At 62.9% G+C, this 17,635-nt stretch overlaps 1 protein-coding gene across 1 annotated transcript in view; it reads right to left on the bottom strand.

Moving 5' to 3' along the window:
- Positions 1-6,658: 6,658 nt before the first annotated feature.
- Positions 6,659-17,635, bottom strand: part of GAS6 (growth arrest specific 6) — a 29,840-nt gene continuing 18,863 nt past the window's right edge. The window contains exons 7-15 of the mRNA XM_043477681.1: positions 17,296-17,418; positions 15,396-15,517; positions 15,197-15,315; positions 14,750-14,939; positions 12,905-13,069; positions 11,809-11,977; positions 8,953-9,125; positions 7,823-8,051; positions 6,659-7,085 (exon numbers count right to left, since the gene is read on the bottom strand). Of these exons, the coding sequence (XP_043333616.1) occupies positions 6,934-7,085; positions 7,823-8,051; positions 8,953-9,125; positions 11,809-11,977; positions 12,905-13,069; positions 14,750-14,939; positions 15,197-15,315; positions 15,396-15,517; positions 17,296-17,418 (1,442 nt within the window). The 3' untranslated portion in view covers positions 6,659-6,933. The remainder of the gene's footprint in view (positions 7,086-7,822; positions 8,052-8,952; positions 9,126-11,808; positions 11,978-12,904; positions 13,070-14,749; positions 14,940-15,196; positions 15,316-15,395; positions 15,518-17,295; positions 17,419-17,635) is intronic.

Here is a 17,635-nt window from a genome sequence, read left to right as displayed (position 1 = left end):
CCTCTGTGCAAAGCTCTCCCTCCTGGAGGGGTCACGTCACGACGGCAGGCATTTGGGGCCTGGAGTGGCCGAGTGTGCTCCCAGAACCCCAGGACAGGCACCCCTGAGCCCAAGGCAGGCCCTTGCAGGATGAGTCTGGCCCAGCCCTGAGACTTGGGCAGGTCATTTTCCACCAAAGAAACCTGGTTTGAACATCACGTGACACAATGGCATATGAGAGGAGAATTCCCAGGGCTGTGTTTCCCTGCCTAGACTGTGCAGAGAACACGGAAACTCTTCTCGTTTCTGAGGCTCATAGGGACCAAACAGGCCTTGTTTAGCGTGAGGAAGGTCGTCTTACTACACGCGACACGCGACAGCCTTTTTGAGTCCCCGGCTCTGCTCCGGCCCAGCAGGTGCCCCTATGGCCTGGGTGCTGGGCAGGGAAGGAAGGGGGCGTCCGGACCACAGCTGGGGACGAACTGCTGTCCTCTCCCTAATGTGACCTGTCCTCGTCACAAAGGTAAGGGGGCAAACTCCCGACTTTGCAAAAGTTACACGTATAAATTTAGGGACTTTTCATAAAGAATTTCATAGTCACCGAGACAGTTATTTATGTTGAGGAGTATGTCAGGGTGTTGTGCACAAGTCAGGAGCCATCGAGTGACCCCAACGGGCTGAGGACCAGGGCCCGGCTCCTCCCTCCCCCTGCAGGCACGCCTGGCTTCCCGCCGTCCAGGGGAAGTGGCCAGGAGCCCCCTCCCCAGCCCCGTCACGCGTGTCTGCTCGCTTCGCTTCATGTCAGGTGAGGTCCTGTCGTCCCACCTTCCCTGTGTGGTGTCTGTTTGCAGATGCACAGTCCACGCTTACTGGGGACACCTGGTGGACCTTGCAGGCACTCAGGGCTCTGCGTGTGTGGTGCCCCCTGGCCTGCTCAGGGTCAGGGCCTGCCCATTCAGCCGCCCTCCCTGATCGCCGCCCTGCATGCGTTAAAGAATGACACAGACCACACCTCCCAGTCCTGGGTGGACAAGCACTCCTTGGAGCCAGAGAGACCGCGTCTGTCTGGGTCAGGTGGGCTCCAGGAGGAGTCCTTCCTGTCCAGAGGATCCTTGATTTCACGCACTCGGTGTTTTGGGTTCAAAGTGCAGAAACACGTGATGTTCAAATGCCTGCAACCATGTTGCTTGAAAGTGAATTCTGGGCACAGGGCCGTGGGTCAGCGTGAGGGCTTCCTGCTCTGCCTGCAGCCTGCTCGGGCTCCGTGCTGTGGTGTGAAAACACCTTCACGTGCCCCTTGTTGTCACTCCTGGAAGTGTCGGTCAAGGTGGGGATACTGCCTGATCCCAGGACCCTCGGCGGCCCCGAGGCTGGAGCCTCTAACCCCTGGTGTTGGCGCCAGCAGAGCTGCTGCCCTGTGGGGTGCTGGCATCTGCCCTTTGGGGGCATCTTACCTGGTGTCCACCCTGCCAGGCAAGAGCAGGAGAGGAGAGGAGACAGGATGTCGGGGCCGAGCCCCAGAGCTGCTCTCGTGGGTGGTCGGCTCAGCGCTTAGAGAGGGCGGGGTGCCACGCTCGAGCAGAAACCCCGAGTCCACGGGCCGGGCAGCACTCAAGACCAGGAAGGAGTTCTCTTTCCTCTCCTCCTTCGGTGCCCTGTCCCGCCCCCTCAGTTTGTGCACTCGGATATGAGCCCGAGCCGGGGGCATCCTGGAGCCAGAAATCCCACGAATGATTGGCAAACACCCGAGGTGTCAGGCCTCTGGCTTCCCCAACGGGTAACGGCAGAGCTCAGTGCGGGCCTCTGCTGGGGTCCCATCGGGTACCAGGGCTGACCCCTCGCGCTGCCTGAGGTCAGGATGTCCACTGGTCCCGCTGACCCATCCGGGGCCCCACAGCAAGTGCCTCATCCGCCCAGAGTTTAAGAACCGAAGTGTTCAGCGGAGCCAGGGGTCTGTGGTCTGCGATGTCAATTCACTCAGTGGTTCCCGGACCCACATGTGACTGGACGGGGAGGACCTTGGTCCAGGGCTGCAGGTAGTGAAGACGCAGCCCCTGGAGCAAACAGCAGAGCAGATGCTGTAGGCTTGCAGCAAACCCGCGCCCCAGAACACGGGCTGACCTTTGACCTCTGACACGAGCCCAGCTGGGGTCAGCGGCCTCAGCGTTTCCCCATACTGTCCACCCCTGCATCTCCTGATCATGCTGTCTGCCCCACCAGGTATTTTCATCTCGCCTGGAGCTGATAAAAAGTATTAAACTCCAAAGCCAGCAATTTTGTTCTTGCCACAAAAATGTCTCTATCCCTCAGCCCAGCCACAAAGAATGTGAACGATTCAGCCCCAGCCTGCTGGTGGCTCAGGCTCCCTCCCCCTTCCCGGGACGTCCCCACCCTGCACACCCGTGTGCCCCCTCCTGCCCCCCAGCCTCCAGGGCAGCTCCCCCGCCTGGCACATGGCACCTGCCCAGGCCTGGCCTCAGCGTGCTCCGGGCGCCCTTCCCAGGGACCATCTCCGCCAAGGTCTCCCCAGCCCAGAAGGCTCTCCCTGGGCCTGATGCCCACAGGGCGTAACTGCTGCACCCCCGGGCACCACCACGGGGCTGGCTGGAGGCTGGGGGTGGGAGGGCCAGGGAGGCTGTTGATGGGAACAGGGCTCCCTGCTGCCGTGACGGAATGTTCTAGAACTGGACGTGAGTGCTGGCTGCACAGCCCTGTGAAGGTGCTAAAAGCTGCTGAGCCGCACACTGTTGGAGAGTGACCACTCTGGTGTGAGCTGGGTCCCAGAGGATGCGCTCCTCGAGCGTGGCCAGGGGACCGTGTGTGCTAGTTAGCAAGACGCCCACAGCAGCAGCGTTGGGAGAGAGCTTTGTCTGCTGAGTGGCCTGCAGTCACCAGCGCCCCCCAGCCCTGCCCTCTACTGTTCTGACAGTCTTTCGCCCTCTGGGCGTGGGGTGAGCACGCGGAGCTGGCGGGAGCAGGCATGCCCTCCCGGTGCCCGCGAGGAGTGGGCAGGGCCTCACTCCTCAGCAGCTCGTGGGTGGCACCTGCCTCTTTCCCTTCCCTCTTTGCTCAAACTTTTTAATCATGAAACTGAATGACTACTATAAACGGAACAGAAAGCACGCCGAGAACCCCAGTGTGAGCGGCAGCTCCTCAGAGCGCCCCCCCCCCCATCCTGGCGCCCACCCGCCACGGTTCTGCTGTGCATGGCTTGTCCTCTGCTGAGCTGCGTGCCTGTGACAGACACGTGTGGCTCTGCCCCCAGACGGGGACCCGTGACTGCCCCTCTGGCTGTGGGTGGCCTTGGCTGGTCTTGGGGTTCCTATGTGTATGTGGGGCTCCTGGTGTGGATTTAGGGTGCACGGGAGACTTGGACTTTGCTGGACAATGCCCAGCCCTGGTCCTCAGGGTCAGCCCACACCAGTCTTAGCTCCAGGCTGCCAAGATCAGGTCCTACTCTATGTGAGAACCTTCCACAGCTGTGGGCGCCGAGGTTCCTTCCTGTGCTGTCCTTGCCCGCATCTCCCCCTTATTGACGAAGCTGGCCCTGTGGACAGACACCTTGCCCACTGGCACTTCCTGCCCTGTCCAGCACCGTCCGGTCTTCTGTTGGGTCATTGCTGTCACTGATTTGCAGGAGGAACTCTGCCCTTTCTTGGTTAACATGGTTACCCCACGTTGACTGGTTACCGTGGATCCCGATGTTTCCTCCTCAGCTGGTCTTGTCACACTCTTTATGGTGCCTCGATGAACAGATGTTCTTGATGATAGGTTGGTTTGTTTTAAGTGGACTTTATTTTTTAGAGCAGTTTTAGAATCACAGCAAAATGGACAGGAAGGTACAGAGACCCCTGTGAAGAGACTGTCTTTGCTCCGTTGTGTTAGCTTTACTCCTTTGTCGAAGATCAGGTGACTCTTTCTGGGGGTCTGTTGCTGGGCTCTCTGTCTGTCCAGTGATCCATTGTTCACTCTTTTGGCAACACCACCTCCTCCTCCATGGAGCACAGTCAGACCCACCCCACCTCGTCCTCCATGGAGCACAGTCAGGCCCACCCCACCTCCTCCTCCTTGGAGCACAGTCAGACCGACCCCAGTTCCTCCTCCATGGAGCACCGTCTGGCCCACCCTGGCTCCTCCTCCTTGGAGCACGGTCAGAACCACTCCGGCTCCTCCTCCATGGAGCAGTCAGGCCCACCCTACCTCCTCCTCCTTGGAGCACAGTCAGACCGACCCCAGATCCTCCTCCATGGAGCACAGTCAGGCCCACCCCACCTCCTCCTCCTTGGAGCACAGTCAGACCGACCCCAGATCCTCCTCCATGGAGCACAGTCTGGCCCACCCCACCTCCTCCTCCTTGGAGCACAGTCAGACCGACCCCAGATCCTCCTCCATGGAGCACAGTCTGGCCCACCCCACCTCCTCCTCCTTGGAGCACAGTCTGGCCCACCCCAGCTCCTCCTCCGTGGAGTACAGTCAGACCCACCCAGCTCCTCCTCCGTGGAGCACAGTCAGATCCACCCCGGCTCCTCCTCCGTGGAGCACAGTCAGAACCACTCAGGCTCCTCCTCCATGGAGCACAGTCAGACCGACCCCACCTCGTCCTCCATGGAGCACAGTAAGACCCACCCCAGATCCTCCTCCGTGGAGCACAGTCTGGCCCACCCCGGCTCCTCCTCCTTGGAGCACAGTCAGAACCACTCCGGCTCCTCCTCCATGGAGCAGTCAGGCCCACCCCACCTCCTCCTCCTTGGAGCACAGTCAGACCTACCCCAGTTCCTCCTCCATGGAGCACAGTCAGACCTACCCCAGTTCCTCCTCCATGGAGCACAGTCAGACCCATCCCACCTCCTCCTCCTTGGAGCACAGTCAGGCCCACCCCACCTCCTCCTCCTTGGAGCACAGTCAGACCTACCCCAGTTCCTCCTCCATGGAGCACAGTCTGGCCCACCCCGGCTCCTCCTCCATGGAGCACAATCAGAACCACTCAGGCTCCTCCTCCATGGAGCACAGTCAGGCCCACCCCGGCTCCTCCTCCTTGGAGCACAGTCAGACCTACCCCAGTTCCTCCTCCATGGAGCACAGTCAGACCCATCCCACCTCCTCCTCCTTGGAGCACAGTCTGGCCCACCCCACCTCCTCCTCCTTGGAGCACAGTCAGACCGACTCCAGTTCCTCCTCCATGGAGCACAGTCTGGCCCACCCCACCTCCTCCTCCTTGGAGCACAGTCTGGCCCACCCCAGCTCCTCCTCCGTGGAGCACAGTCAGACCCACCCCGGCTCCTCCTCCGTGGAGCACAGTCAGATCCACCCCGGCTCCTCCTCCGTGGAGCACAGTCAGACCCACCCTGGCTTCTCCTCTATGAAGCACAGTCGGAACCACAGTCAGACCTACCCTGCCTCCGCTTCCTGGAGCACAGTCAGAAGTCATGGAGCTCTGTGTCTGCCCCAGGCCCGTGTGCAGCCTGGCCCTGGACCTGGCAGCAGCAAGGCCGCCAGCCTGGCCCGCACAGCTGGGAGCTGTCTTGCAGCCCATGGCTCTGAACTGGCCATAAGCTTTTTCTTGGCCGTAGTTAGCACAACCCTTGGCGCCCAGTGGAAGTCTATGCAAACCACGCTAGGAAACAGGCTGGGCCTCGCTCTCCCAGGGGGGAAGAGGGACCGGGGTGGGCAGACGGCCTCGAGAGCTGGCCTCCACCGGTGTCTGTGGTGTCTTGCCCCAGAGCTCCACATGCGTCCTGTCTGCTCTCTGGCTGTCCTGGCCTCTGTCTGAAGGGGCGGCCAGGTGCGGGCTCCCAGCTGACTGGGGGAGCCTTCCATGAGAACATTCCAGAGCCGTCTGCAGAGTAGATGAAAAGCAGAGAGCTCGGCGGGAAAGCTGTGGTACCAGGGCTGAGAGGTGGATCAGCCCGAGTGGCTCTGGGCTCCCGAGGCCGCACGTGGTCAGACGGTGAGCAGCAGGGGGTCTCCTGCGGGGGCAGCGGACTGTGCTCGCCCCCCATTTCTCAGAGCCATGCTGGCCAGCTCCAGGAGGCCGTGGGTGGCGGGCAAGACCTGAGCAGATGGCCCCCCGGACTCTTGGCTGCCTGCTTGCCTGCTTCAGGACACATTTTGGGGTTTGGGGTCTAAAAAAAGTAATCTTAGTTTTGAGAAAAAAGTCTCAGTCTATTATAAAAAACGGAATCAACTTTGGGGATGGAGTCAAGCCAACAGGTGCTGGAGATGCCCCCGGAGCCTGTGCTGTGATGGTGCCCGCGGCTCTGGCTGTGTCCTGCCGCAGCTACAAACCGCGGGCTCTGTCTCCCGAGACCCGTGGGTCCCGCGTGCTCCCCGTGGCTGCCCCGCCCCTACTCCTGCAGCCGGAGCGTGAGGCCCGCCCGCCTGACCTCCTGCAGACCCGGCTCACTGCCGGCCCCTCAAAATGAGCAAACAGGGCCCGGGTTTAACCGGAGAGCTGAGGCTGGGTGGGCGTGTCCGGGAGCCGGAGGTGCTGACCCGCCGTACTTCCAGCCCCGCAGGCGGGCGCTGGCGCGGTCTCTTCCCCAGTGAAGGGGCTCGTCCCCACCAGGAGGACCTCGGGCAGCAGCAGGGGTGAGGCCCCTGGACTTACGGATCCCCCCAGCCGCTGACCCCATAACGGCCGCCGCGAAGCATCAAGGAGCGGACACCGCCAACGCACAGCTAGAAAGGTTCTGTAAATATTTTATTTCCTTCATAGTTTTACGTCAGAAAGAAGCATCTGGTGATAAAAATAACAGAATTTCTTTTCCCGGGTCCGCTCAGGCGGCGCTGAGGTTAGTCCTCTCTGTACACGTATGATACACGCGGGGAGGGAGTCGCCGAGGGGCTCGGCGGGCGCGGGTTCAGGTCTCCGGCGCGGGCGCGGGCGCGCTGCCATCCTTCCGCGTCCAGAGGAGGCTGCGGCGTGCGTGGGGCGGGGCGTCTGCGGCCGGAAGCCTAGGCGGCGGGCTCGACGGGAGGGCAGGAGTGGGACGTGATGTCCCCGTGCTTGTAGGCGGCTTCGTCCAGGTCCAGCGCCTTCCGGTTGACCTCCAGCGTCATGCAGCCGCGGTAGAAGGCCGTGACCGGGGCCGAGGTCATGGGCACATCTGGGCCGCGGGAAAAGAGCAAGCGTGTCTCAGCAGGTGAGCTGCCCGGAGCCTGGAAGCCGCGCTGCGTCTCCGGCAGAACATCATGCAGCTCAGCCATGAGCCCCGGCGGGCAGCAGACGCCTGCCACCAGGCTTGGCACAGCACCCCGACCCCCCAGGAGGACACACAGATAGTCACATCCATTAAATGTTATCTCCTCGGCCCGAATGAGTCATGCCCAGGGCTTCCAGGCTCTCTCATCCTCTTCAAAGCTGTTTACTAAAACTAAACGCAGTTGGAGTCTGGCGGCCAAGACAGTGATCCTCCGTCGGCGACAAGTCGAGACCGCCTGAGCAGTGGGAGGCCCAGCCTCTCCCACCTCCCCTACTCTGCCGGGATACCACCTCCAGATGTGGGGGGCAGGCTCACCTGGCCTGCTGCCTGGGCAGCTGGACACCAGGCCTCGGGGTCGGGGCACTGGGGCACCCAGCTCCCCGTGCGGCCCCTGGGCTGGCCCTCCCCACCGGCCTTGGCCAGACCCACCATCTGATGCCCATGGGGGGTGCGGGGTGGGGGGCAGCTTCAGGCCGATGCGTGTTCCCCTAAGCATGCTGTCAGCCTGACCCCACAGTGGCTGGGCGGGAACAGACACCCAGTGAGCACGCGCTGCTGCCACCGGCTGGCCCCCCCCCCCCCCGCCTCCCTTCCCCACAGAGCGCCCGGCCCTGCCTGGGGGAGTGAGTCAGGGCCCCTACCTGGCAACCCCCCGATGAAGGTGAGCACGGGGCCCTCCAGGTGTCTCCCGAGGACGGCCAGCCGCTCCTGCAGCCCCGCTGGGCTCACTTCCCTCTGGCCCTGGGTGCCGTCCACCTCCAGGGTGGCCCTGTCCTTATTCACAGAGACAGTCACCACGTGCTCCTGGCCATCACAGACCTTGATCTCCATCAGGACCAGGGTGACGCCCTCCACAGCCAGGACGACCAGCTGTGGGGAGAGGCACAGCTGACCGGGGCAGAAGGGCCAGTGGCCATGTGTCCGTGGGCCCTCCTGTCCTGCCGAGATCCGTGGGTCTCCTGTGGGTAGGGTCGCTTATGACCAGAGCGTGACAAGAACACGGTTTCTACACGTGTGAATTAGGGGGACCTGGATCCCCTCCAACGTGATTGAGGACCAACATATAGAGCTGCATGTCCCCGGGTGGGAGGTGGGGGAAGCACGCTCTGGTCACAGGGACACGCATGTGTCGGCCTGGGCAGAGGTGACCGTGGCTCCCACCATGTCCGTGGCCAGACACAGGGCGGAGCTGCCCCTTGCATGTGACGCTACCACAGAAGCAGCAGAGGGACCAAGCCTGGATCCATGACCATCAGCTTGCAGCTGCAGTAAGAGGGGAGCTGATGGCTCCCTCAGGCAGGCTGACATGGGGAACACACCCCTCTTGGGACAGAGGCGGGAGAATAAACCCATTTCCACTACTCTTGCCTGTTCTCTGAGAAGACAGCCAGCGTGGTGACCACAATGACAGTCAGGGGTGGGGTGGGGACTGCATGGAGGTGACGGTGGCCTATCCAGGGGCAGATACTCAGAGCCCTGCCTGCCTCCAGGGGCGGCCTGGCGAGGCTCGGCCTGTTTGCACACTCACACACATCATTTGTGAGCAAAATCATTTAGCTTAAATACAAGCGATTAATTCATATAATCTACACCGCTGAGGGGGCAGGACGGTCTCCCCACTGCACAGCCGGCCTGCAGGACTCCAGCACCATCCCTGAGCCAGTGAGACGCGGCTGAGCGGCTGCCGCTGGAACCTGGAGGGCGAGAGGCGGGGCTGCGCCTCCAGGCGGCTCCGCCTCAGAGCGAGGGTGGGGGCCGCAGCAAGCGGTACCTGCTTCTTGAGCTTCTTGGTGGAGTGGTAGTCAACCAGCGCCACAGAGAGGGCCACGGCCTGGCTATCGCCCACCAGCGCGAGCAGCACCCCGGTGTCCGCGGCGGGGCGGACCCGAGCCACGGCCTCCACTGCCCAGGTGGTCTCCGTCCCGCCGGCCGGCGACGTCCGCGCTGCAAGGAAGGCCGTGCATCACCAGGCCGTCCAGATGGTGCAGCAGAGAGGCGGCGGGCCCCGCGGGGCCCCGGGCGGCAGAGGCAACGGGAAGCCGGTAGCTCGGGGCTCAGTGGCCCAGAGTCAGCCATTTGGCTAGCAGTCAGGAACTGACCGGGAGCCCAGTGTCGGTCTCCAGAGGCCCCAGTGCACCGGAGCATGGCCACCTGCCCGCTCCCCAAGAACCCCTTTGAGTGACCACTGGGCTGCCCCACCCAGTCCGGCCGGGACCACCCCCTGGGCACCTGACTTCCCGTCCCGGGACAGGAATGGGGTGGGGCTCAGCCCTTAGCCCGCCCACCCACCTCGCAGGCTCGGCCCCACAAACTGAAGGACCGGGAAGGGTTGGGGAGGCAGTGAAAACTGTGCCCGACAGCGCCCAATATTCCCGTCCGGAGCCGCACTTTTCTGCTATAATCGATACCTCTGCGGGGCAGGCGCTGCTTACAGGACACGGTAGGCATGCGTGTGCGTGACAAGTCACCTGCCGTGTGTCATGTATGTCATGCTCCAAAGCACCCTTGGTAGCCGTGGTGGGTCCGGGTCTCAGACACAAACACCACCTCGCAGATCCTTCCAGGTGAGCAACTGCTGCTGAAGGCGCCGGAAGGAAACCTCACCCCCCCGGTTTCTGAGCATTTCCACCTCTCGAGATGCCACAGGTCGACAAGGCCACCGAGGTCAGGCCTCGCCCCGTGCTGCTCTCTTCCCCCAGCGGACCGAGAGCCGCTTGAATTGTGTGTGGGTCCCCACCCCAGAGAGGGACGTAATGATCAGTTCTGAAAACTGTTCACTGAACTGAATGCACATAGAATGGGAAAAGGCAACGAACAAAACCCCAAACCCAGCCTTCTCCTCTGTTTCCAAGTTTTCCTGCATCCCTGACGGTGGGGAGAGGAGCGCTTTCTGTGGGGTCCCCCTGACGGAGGTGGGGAGAGGGGCCTGGCTGCCAGAAGTGTGTTTGAGGGGCCAGCGCCTAAGCTCCCCTGGGGAGGTTTGCTCAGGTGCCGAGGGGGGTTACCCGCATGCCCCTTGCCCGACGGCTTCTGGGGCTTTAAGACCCACTGAGTCCACAGCCTCGACCTGCTGCCGAGAACGGTGCCTGTAACTCCTGACATGTCCCTTCTGTGTCGTAACGAGGACAGGACGGCCCAGCCTGAGGAGCACGAGGGGGGCGCCAGTGCTGCCTGCCCTGTGGCCTTTGCTGTCACACCCTGCAGAGCTCAGCCCTGCAGCCAAGTGGCTGCCTCCGCGGCGGGCACACAGGCCAGCATGTTACGTGTGACCCTAACCAACACAAGGACGCCCTGGTCTGCGTGCACAGAAGCAAGGGCTGAAGGGGCGGTGTGTGTTCCGTACGAGCTGCAGTCAGGAGTGAAGGGTTCCCCTTGGATGATCTGGTGACGCTCGTGACAGGTAAAGCCAAGACAGAAATGGGGAGGGGGGAGCAGGTCCCATCTCTCCCCGAACAGACCCTCCTTTAACTTGGGCCATGCAGGGTGGTGAGGGTCATATGTGCGCCTTCAACCATGACAGGCTCAGAGTCTGGAAACAGAGGCACTGGGGGCATGCCAGGGTATGGGGGGGGGGCGAGGCAGAGCCAGGAGAGGCCCTGGAGAGGCGGCCAGGAGGAGCCTGGCTAGAGGGGAGATGGAAGTGGGGAGGGGAGAGACCCCAGGGCCAAGGAGGGTGGTGGGCAGCCGGGGCTCCGCACACCTTGCCGCCCCAAGGAAAGAGGCTCACAGGTCCATGCGAGGTGTCTCCCAGGCCATGACACAGAGCCGCCCTACATCCTCAAGTCAAAGGCCACCAAGGCCACGAGCCCAGGCACAGCGACGCCTCCGGGCACAGGGGTGCCCTCCCGGGGGCAGAAGTTAACTCTGGCCCTGCCCGAGGAACTCTGGGGAAATCCTGAGGCCAGACTCAAATGGAACTGCTGTGCCCCTCACTCCCCATGGTTCACACTGTGCAGGCCAACCCCTCAGGGCAGCTGCGGCCACAGTCCTGCCGTTTGGAACATTCGCTCATTTCATGTGTAGCTGATGGCCAGGTGCCCACTCATCAGCGTGCGAGGATGACTGATCTTTAAACTGTCGCTAACTAATACTAAAAGGGAAGCGGCCGTAGGAAGTAAGGGCCCTGCTTTACAGAAGCGGGAGGGACTTTGGGTGAACCACTGTCCCCTGCAGCCACCCAGGACCCTGGCTGCCTGCCCTGTCCAACCCCCTCTCGCTGGGGTCACAGAAAAGCTCCTCTGTAGCCTCCGCAGTGGCTGGAAAAGCCTTAGTTCTCTGAGGCAGAGTCACAGCTGGGGCCTCAGGCCCTCCCGTCAGGGGCCTCTTCTGCTGAGCCTGGAGCACTGGACTCCGGGCCGTGCCGCCCCTCCCCACAGCCCACAGCGCTGTGACTGCAGATGCGCTCAAGCGTGTCCCATCTCAGAACCTCCCCGGAAGCTCCCCCTTCGAGCCCAGCGTCCCGTCTCAGCCACAGGCCCTCCGCCGTCCCCTTCTCCCCGCAACCCAGTGCCCAGGGCGTCTGTCCCTCAGGCGCTTGCCTGGGGGGGACTGGCCGCTGCCGTCTGTTTCGGGGAGTTATGGCCAGAAGGCTGAGCGCGGCCATCCGCTCGCAGGAGCAGAGACTCACCGTAATCCAGGTGGAAGAAGGCAAACCCGCTCCCGGGGAAGAAGGACCCCCTCTCGGTCACAGAGAAGCACTGCATCTTCACGTTCTCCTTGACTGTCTCCTGGACGGTGGTGTCCTCACCGTCCAGCCAGTGCCAGCTCCTCAGGCAGCCGTCCAGACGCGGGTTCATCTGGAGACAGAGACCCCAGTGGCTCCCTGGTGCCGCCCGTCCTACGGCGCCCTGCTGGTCACGCACGTGGCAATCCACCGCCCGCGGGCATGGACTCTGCTGTGGGCGGTCGCTCCGCCCTGGACCCACTCAGGGCTGCCCCCGCCCCCCACCTGCGCCTGGTCCCCCCTCGCCTGGCAGGCTCGGGGTGCCAACCGCCTCCTGGAAGGAAGGGTGAGGGGACTCTCACATGCCTGTGTTCACGCCAGGCCCCCGCAGCACGGCTCCAGCTCAGCCGCACCTGCCACGGCCCTGAGCAGGTCAGGCCAGCCCAGCCTCGTCTGGAAGACTGGGAGGGACTCCGGGGTATCGGACAGCCCCCAGCCCTCGGGGCGGGGGGACACGCTGCAACACTGCTGCCCACTCGGAGCCTCAGCGTGTGGACTCTTGTCTCCTGCCCGCTGTGGAAACCTGACTCGGAGCCAGGGGCTCTGGCAAAGACACAGCACGCCGGGGGCAAGAAGGGACAGGACTTTGAGAAATGGCCAACACCGACCTCTCGTTAGGTCTTACTTCCCCTACAGGAACCTCAACAGTGTTAATAACCCAAAATGTTCTTGGCAACTGTCTACAAAATGTGTTTAAAAGTTCATTGTTTTTTTTTGTGAGAGAATAATTTCATTGTGATTTATCTCCTCTGCAAAATAGACATTTTCATTATCAGTGCAGACGAAAACGCAAATGAATTTCATAGAAAGAGACAGCAAAATACGTGAAATAGCTGCCCCTGCAGCTTGTCATAGTCTAGAGATGTTCGCTTTCTCCAGATCCCTTGCTAGACCTGGTCAGCATGGTTACCTGTTCTCCTCACCCACCGTGGGCTCGGACCCCAGGGACTAAGAACAGTATTCTCTGCCTCAGACCCCAAGGATGAAGGACAGAGCTTACAGGATGCACGAGGTCTTTCTCCTGGAAAGGGATGCCCCCCACGGTCAGGTTCAGATGGTACAGTCCTCTGTCCAGCTGGAACAGGTCCCCGGCCACGGCGATCTTCATCACAGCATCCTTGTTCACCTTGATCACCAGGTTCCGCTCGAGCTCCTCGACAGAGATCTGAGAAGCACAGGTGCCATGAGGGTGGACGCGCACCTTCTGAAGGGGGCCCAACCTAGGGTACCAATTCCCAGCACCACCTGGGGCCAGGAGACCCCCAGCCTCGGGGGTCCAGGCTCACCACATACACTGCCTCTCTGGCATCCATGGTGTGGCTCCGGCCCCGCCAACACCCCCAGGGGCCGGCTCCACCCCCTCATCCCCCTTCCTATGAGGGGGCATCCCCTCCCCATTTCTGGGCCTCATTTCAAGCCTTAGCCAGAGAGCTGCTTCAGGAGCCTGGGGTCACTCCCCCCCATGTCAGCCCAGGGTCTCTGCTCCACCCTGGCCCTTCGCCTCTCTGCCCTCAGCTGAGCACGTTTAGACGGGAGCACACTTTCTACCCTGGCATTTTCTGCAGCCGGGCAGTGCCCGGCACAGACGGGACACTGAGTGGGCATATGAATTCTCTGTAGAACTCTCCCCTCTCCCCTGCTCTCCTTGTAGGAGAGTTTAAAGCCTATGACTCTGTGTTTGGTGCATCTTGCTCAGCCCCAGCAGCCCCTGGTTTCCTTTTCAGCTCAGGTGGAGAAGCATCCAGGTGCGGGGTCTGAGTTTGGTGAGAAGGCAAACTCGGTGAGTGGGGGGTGCGGGGTCTCGCGGGGGCCGGAGAGCAGGCAGATCATCATGGAGCCGGGCCTGTGGCTCAAGAGCCGGGTGTGTCTCAGGGTGGGTGGGGTGCTGGGGCCATGCACCCACTGGTCTTGCCTCCCCTGGCCCCCCTCAGGCCCCTCATGTGCCTCGAGCTCAGGGCAGCAGGTTCCCACATGTGGAGCATCCTCAACCCCGGGGACAGCTTCCCTGAAGAGTGACTGTCTTATCTGTCCCTTTGCAGAAGGTCTCCTCCTGCTGTCGTGATGGTGCCTGGGGTTTAAGAGTCTAGGAGTGGAGGAACTGGACCCACTGATGGGATGGAAACACTAGCAAATGTCTACAGTGCTTTTATTCGTGGAGGCCAGGGCAACTTTTTCCATTTTATCTTCGCTTCTAAAGGAAAAAAGAATGCTTTTCCCATTTCTCTTTCAAGCACTTACTTCTAAAAGCCCAGTTCTAACAGTTTGGGAGGAAGCCTGTGTGTCACAGGCCACTTTGCTCCAGGTATTGTGGTACTGACAGAGAGCCGATGGCCAGAGGCCAGGCTCTGTGCAATCAGGGCACCTCCATCTAGAGGCAGCCAAGTGTGAGCCCTGGAGGTCGTCAGGACTGGAGCGGGCCCAGAGGCAGAGCCCGGGATGCTGCTGAGTCACGGCCGACCCTCACCTCCACTGAGAGCACATGAGGCAGGGTAGGAACCCAGATCTCAGCCCGTTCTGGCCGCGGTGCAGCTGACAGTCTGGACTGGAGGACCCTTGGGGAGGGGAGCCCCATGTGCTGCGGGGGCCCAGTGGCCCCGGTGGCCTCAATCCAGCAGCCCGGAGCCCCCACCCATAGTTGTGAAAAACAGAAGCATCTCCAGACACAGCCAGGTGTCCCCAGTGCAGCGGGTCCGCTGAGCACTGCAGTCCTGGTGGAAGGCCAGCTCAGCTTCTGCGATGAGATAGCGCCCGTCAGGGTACAGGCTTCCTGCCGGGGCTGCCCTGCTGGAGCCGTGCCTGCCGAGCCTTGCGGGGTCCTGGGCAGGGCTGCAGGGGCCCCACTCACCGTTTGCCATGCGCCGTCGTTGATGACGGGCCCGCTGCTGGTGACACGGCCCACGCCCTGGTAGCGGAGCTGCAGCTCCAGCCGGCCAGCCCGCAGGCCCAGGACAATCCAGGTGCTGTCCCGGTGGCCTCCGGCGAAGAACAGCACACCCTCGGGGTCGAAGGTCCTGAAGTCGAACTCAGCCACCAGTCTGCGGGCCGGCGGGAACAAGAGGGTCACTCGTAGGCTGCGGCGTGTGGCCCTTCCTGGCGAGGGCTCACCCGGCCTCAGGAAGCGCCAGGTGGGCAGACTGGGTGCATCCGCATGCCGACGCAGGCAGTGAGTCGCTGGGCAGGGAAGGCTGGCACCAGCTCTTAGACCCGCATGGCCGCGCTGGGTGGTGGGCGCTCTGACCAGGCAGCCTCGTGCCCACATTCCCTCGGGCCCGGACGCCCTCCGCCCTCTCACCTCGTGGGCTGCAGCCGTTTGAAGAGCAGCTTGATCACGGGCATGGCGCTGAACATGCGGCCCAGATACAGGGACTTCACGCTCTTGGCCACGTTGAAGGGTACGCAGGGCAGGATGTCCTGTGGGGGGGCGGCACGGCTAGCAGGCGGGGGTGCGAAACCCTGGGGCCCTGCCGCCCCCGCCCGCCGCCCGGGGCTACCTCGCAGGTGCTCATGTCCCGGGACAGCTTCAGGCCCCCGCGGCCGTCACAGTGGCAGGTGTAGCTGCCGGGGGAGTTGACGCAGGTCTGCTCACAGCGCTCCTCTGCGCACTCGTCCACGTCTGCAGCCACAGGGAGCCCCTGAGCCCACAGGGTCGCCAGAGTCTCTGCCCCCATCACACCTCAGCGGGTGCGAGGCCCAGTGTGGGGCCCCAGGTGGCCCAGGCGCACACTGCCACCCAGCCCGCCGGCTCCTTCTGGGGACACGGCTGCATGCTTGCATGGCGGCCATCAGCACGGCCAGGTCGGCACAGGATGCCAGGCTCATGGTTCGGGCGCAGGTTTGTGCCCAGGACAGTGGCCAGGGTGGGGGAGCCGGGATGGCCTGGGGGGCTTGGGGAGGCAGGCTGGGACCACCTGTCTCCTTCCTCGTGGAGGGGCAGCCACAGGCCCCAGGCAGGAAAGTGGTGGGAGGCAGTGTGGCTGTTTGGGCCCCTGGACATGGCTGGGCCAGGTGCCCTGGGGGCAGGAAAGAAGGCAGCACCCAGGATCCAGGCTGCCCGGCCCATCTCCCTGTGTCTCTGGGGAGGGGCTGGCTGCACAAGAGACAGGGTCCACGTCACGTGTATGGTGAGGCAGGGGCCACGTGTGTGCAGGTGGGGAGGGGCCACATCACGTGTGTGCAGGTGAGGCAGGGGCCACATTGGGTGTACGGTGAGGCAGGGGCCACGTGTGTGCAAGTGGGGCAGGGGCCACATCGTGTCTATGGTGATGCAGGGGCCACGTCACATGTGTGCAGGTGGGGCAGGGGCCACGTCACATGTGTGCAGGTGATGCAAGGGCCACGTCACGTGTGTGCAGGTGGGGCAGGGGCCACGCATGTGCAGGTGAGACAGGGGCCACGTTGTGCATGTGCAGGTGAAGCAGAGGCCACGTCACGTGTGTGCAGGTGATGCAGGGGCCACGTCACGTGTGCAGGTGAGGCAGGGGCCACGTCACGTGTGTGCAGGTGATGCAGGGGCCACGTCACGTGTGCAGGTGAGGCAGGGGCCATGTCACGTGTGCAGGTGAGGCAGGGGCCACGTCGCACACATGCAGGTGAGACAGGGCCATGTCGTGCGCGTGCAGGTGAGGCAGGGGCCATGTCGCGTGTATGGTGAGGCAGGGGCCACATCATGTGTGTGCAGGTGAGGCAGGGGCCACGTCACGTGTATGGTCAGGCAGCGGCCACATCATGTGTGTGCAGGTGAGACAGGGGCCACATTGCACGCGTGCAGGTGAGACGGGGCCATGTCGTGCGCATGCAGGTGAGGCAGGGGCCACGTGTGTGCAGGTGAGGCAGAAGCCATGTCATGCACATGCAGGTGAGGCAGGGGCCACATCGCGTGTATGGTGAGGCAGGGGCCACGTCGCGTGTATAGTGAGGCAGGGGCCACATCACGTGTATGGTGAGGCAGGGGCCACGTCACGCCGTGTGCAGGTGAGGCAGGGGCCACGTCACGTGTATGGTCAGGCAGGGGCCACATCATGTGTGTGCAGGTGAGGCAGGGGCCACATGTGTGTGCAGATGAGGCAAGGGCCATGTCGCGTGTATGGTGAGGCAGGGGCCACGTCACACGTGTGCAGGTGAGACGGGCCACGTCGCATGCGTGCAGGTGAGACGGGGCCATGTCGTGCGTGTGCAGGTGAGGCAGGGGCCATGTGTGTGCAGGTGAGGCAGAAGCCATGTCATGCGCATGCAGGTGAGGCAGGGGCCATGTCACGCGTGTGCAGGTGAGGCAGGGGCCACGTCATGTGTGTGCAGGTACTCAGACCCTCCAGGGGCACGCGGCACATGGCGCTCCCTGGAACACGGTGCCCTGTGTGTGCGTGTGTGTCCCGTGTGGCCTCAGGTAGGTACCTCGGCAGCCCTTCTCCTGCGAGCTGAACACGTAGCCCTCGTCGCAGATGCAGGAGTAGGAACCCGGCAGATTCTGGCACCGTGCCGCCCCGCAGGCACCCACGTCCACACATTCGTCTACGTCTGCAGGAAAAACCAGCTGCATCAGGTCCACCAGGCCTGCTGGCGGCCGGCCCGGAAGGAACTGCTGCCCGCTGGCCAGGAACCACAGAGAGGCGGCCAGCTCTGCGGGGGGAGCCCGGCCTGGCCTGGCGGTGTCAGTGCAGCGCCGCCTCCCCCTCTTCTCCTCCCCCCTCCCTCCTCTCCCTCCCCCTCCCCCCTCTCCCCCTCCCTCCTCTCC

Source organism: Cervus canadensis, chromosome 9 (genome assembly GCF_019320065.1).
Source record: "Cervus canadensis isolate Bull #8, Minnesota chromosome 9, ASM1932006v1, whole genome shotgun sequence".
Classification (NCBI taxonomy): Eukaryota; Metazoa; Chordata; class Mammalia; order Artiodactyla; family Cervidae; genus Cervus; species Cervus canadensis.
This window is presented reverse-complemented; position numbering and strand designations above follow the sequence as displayed.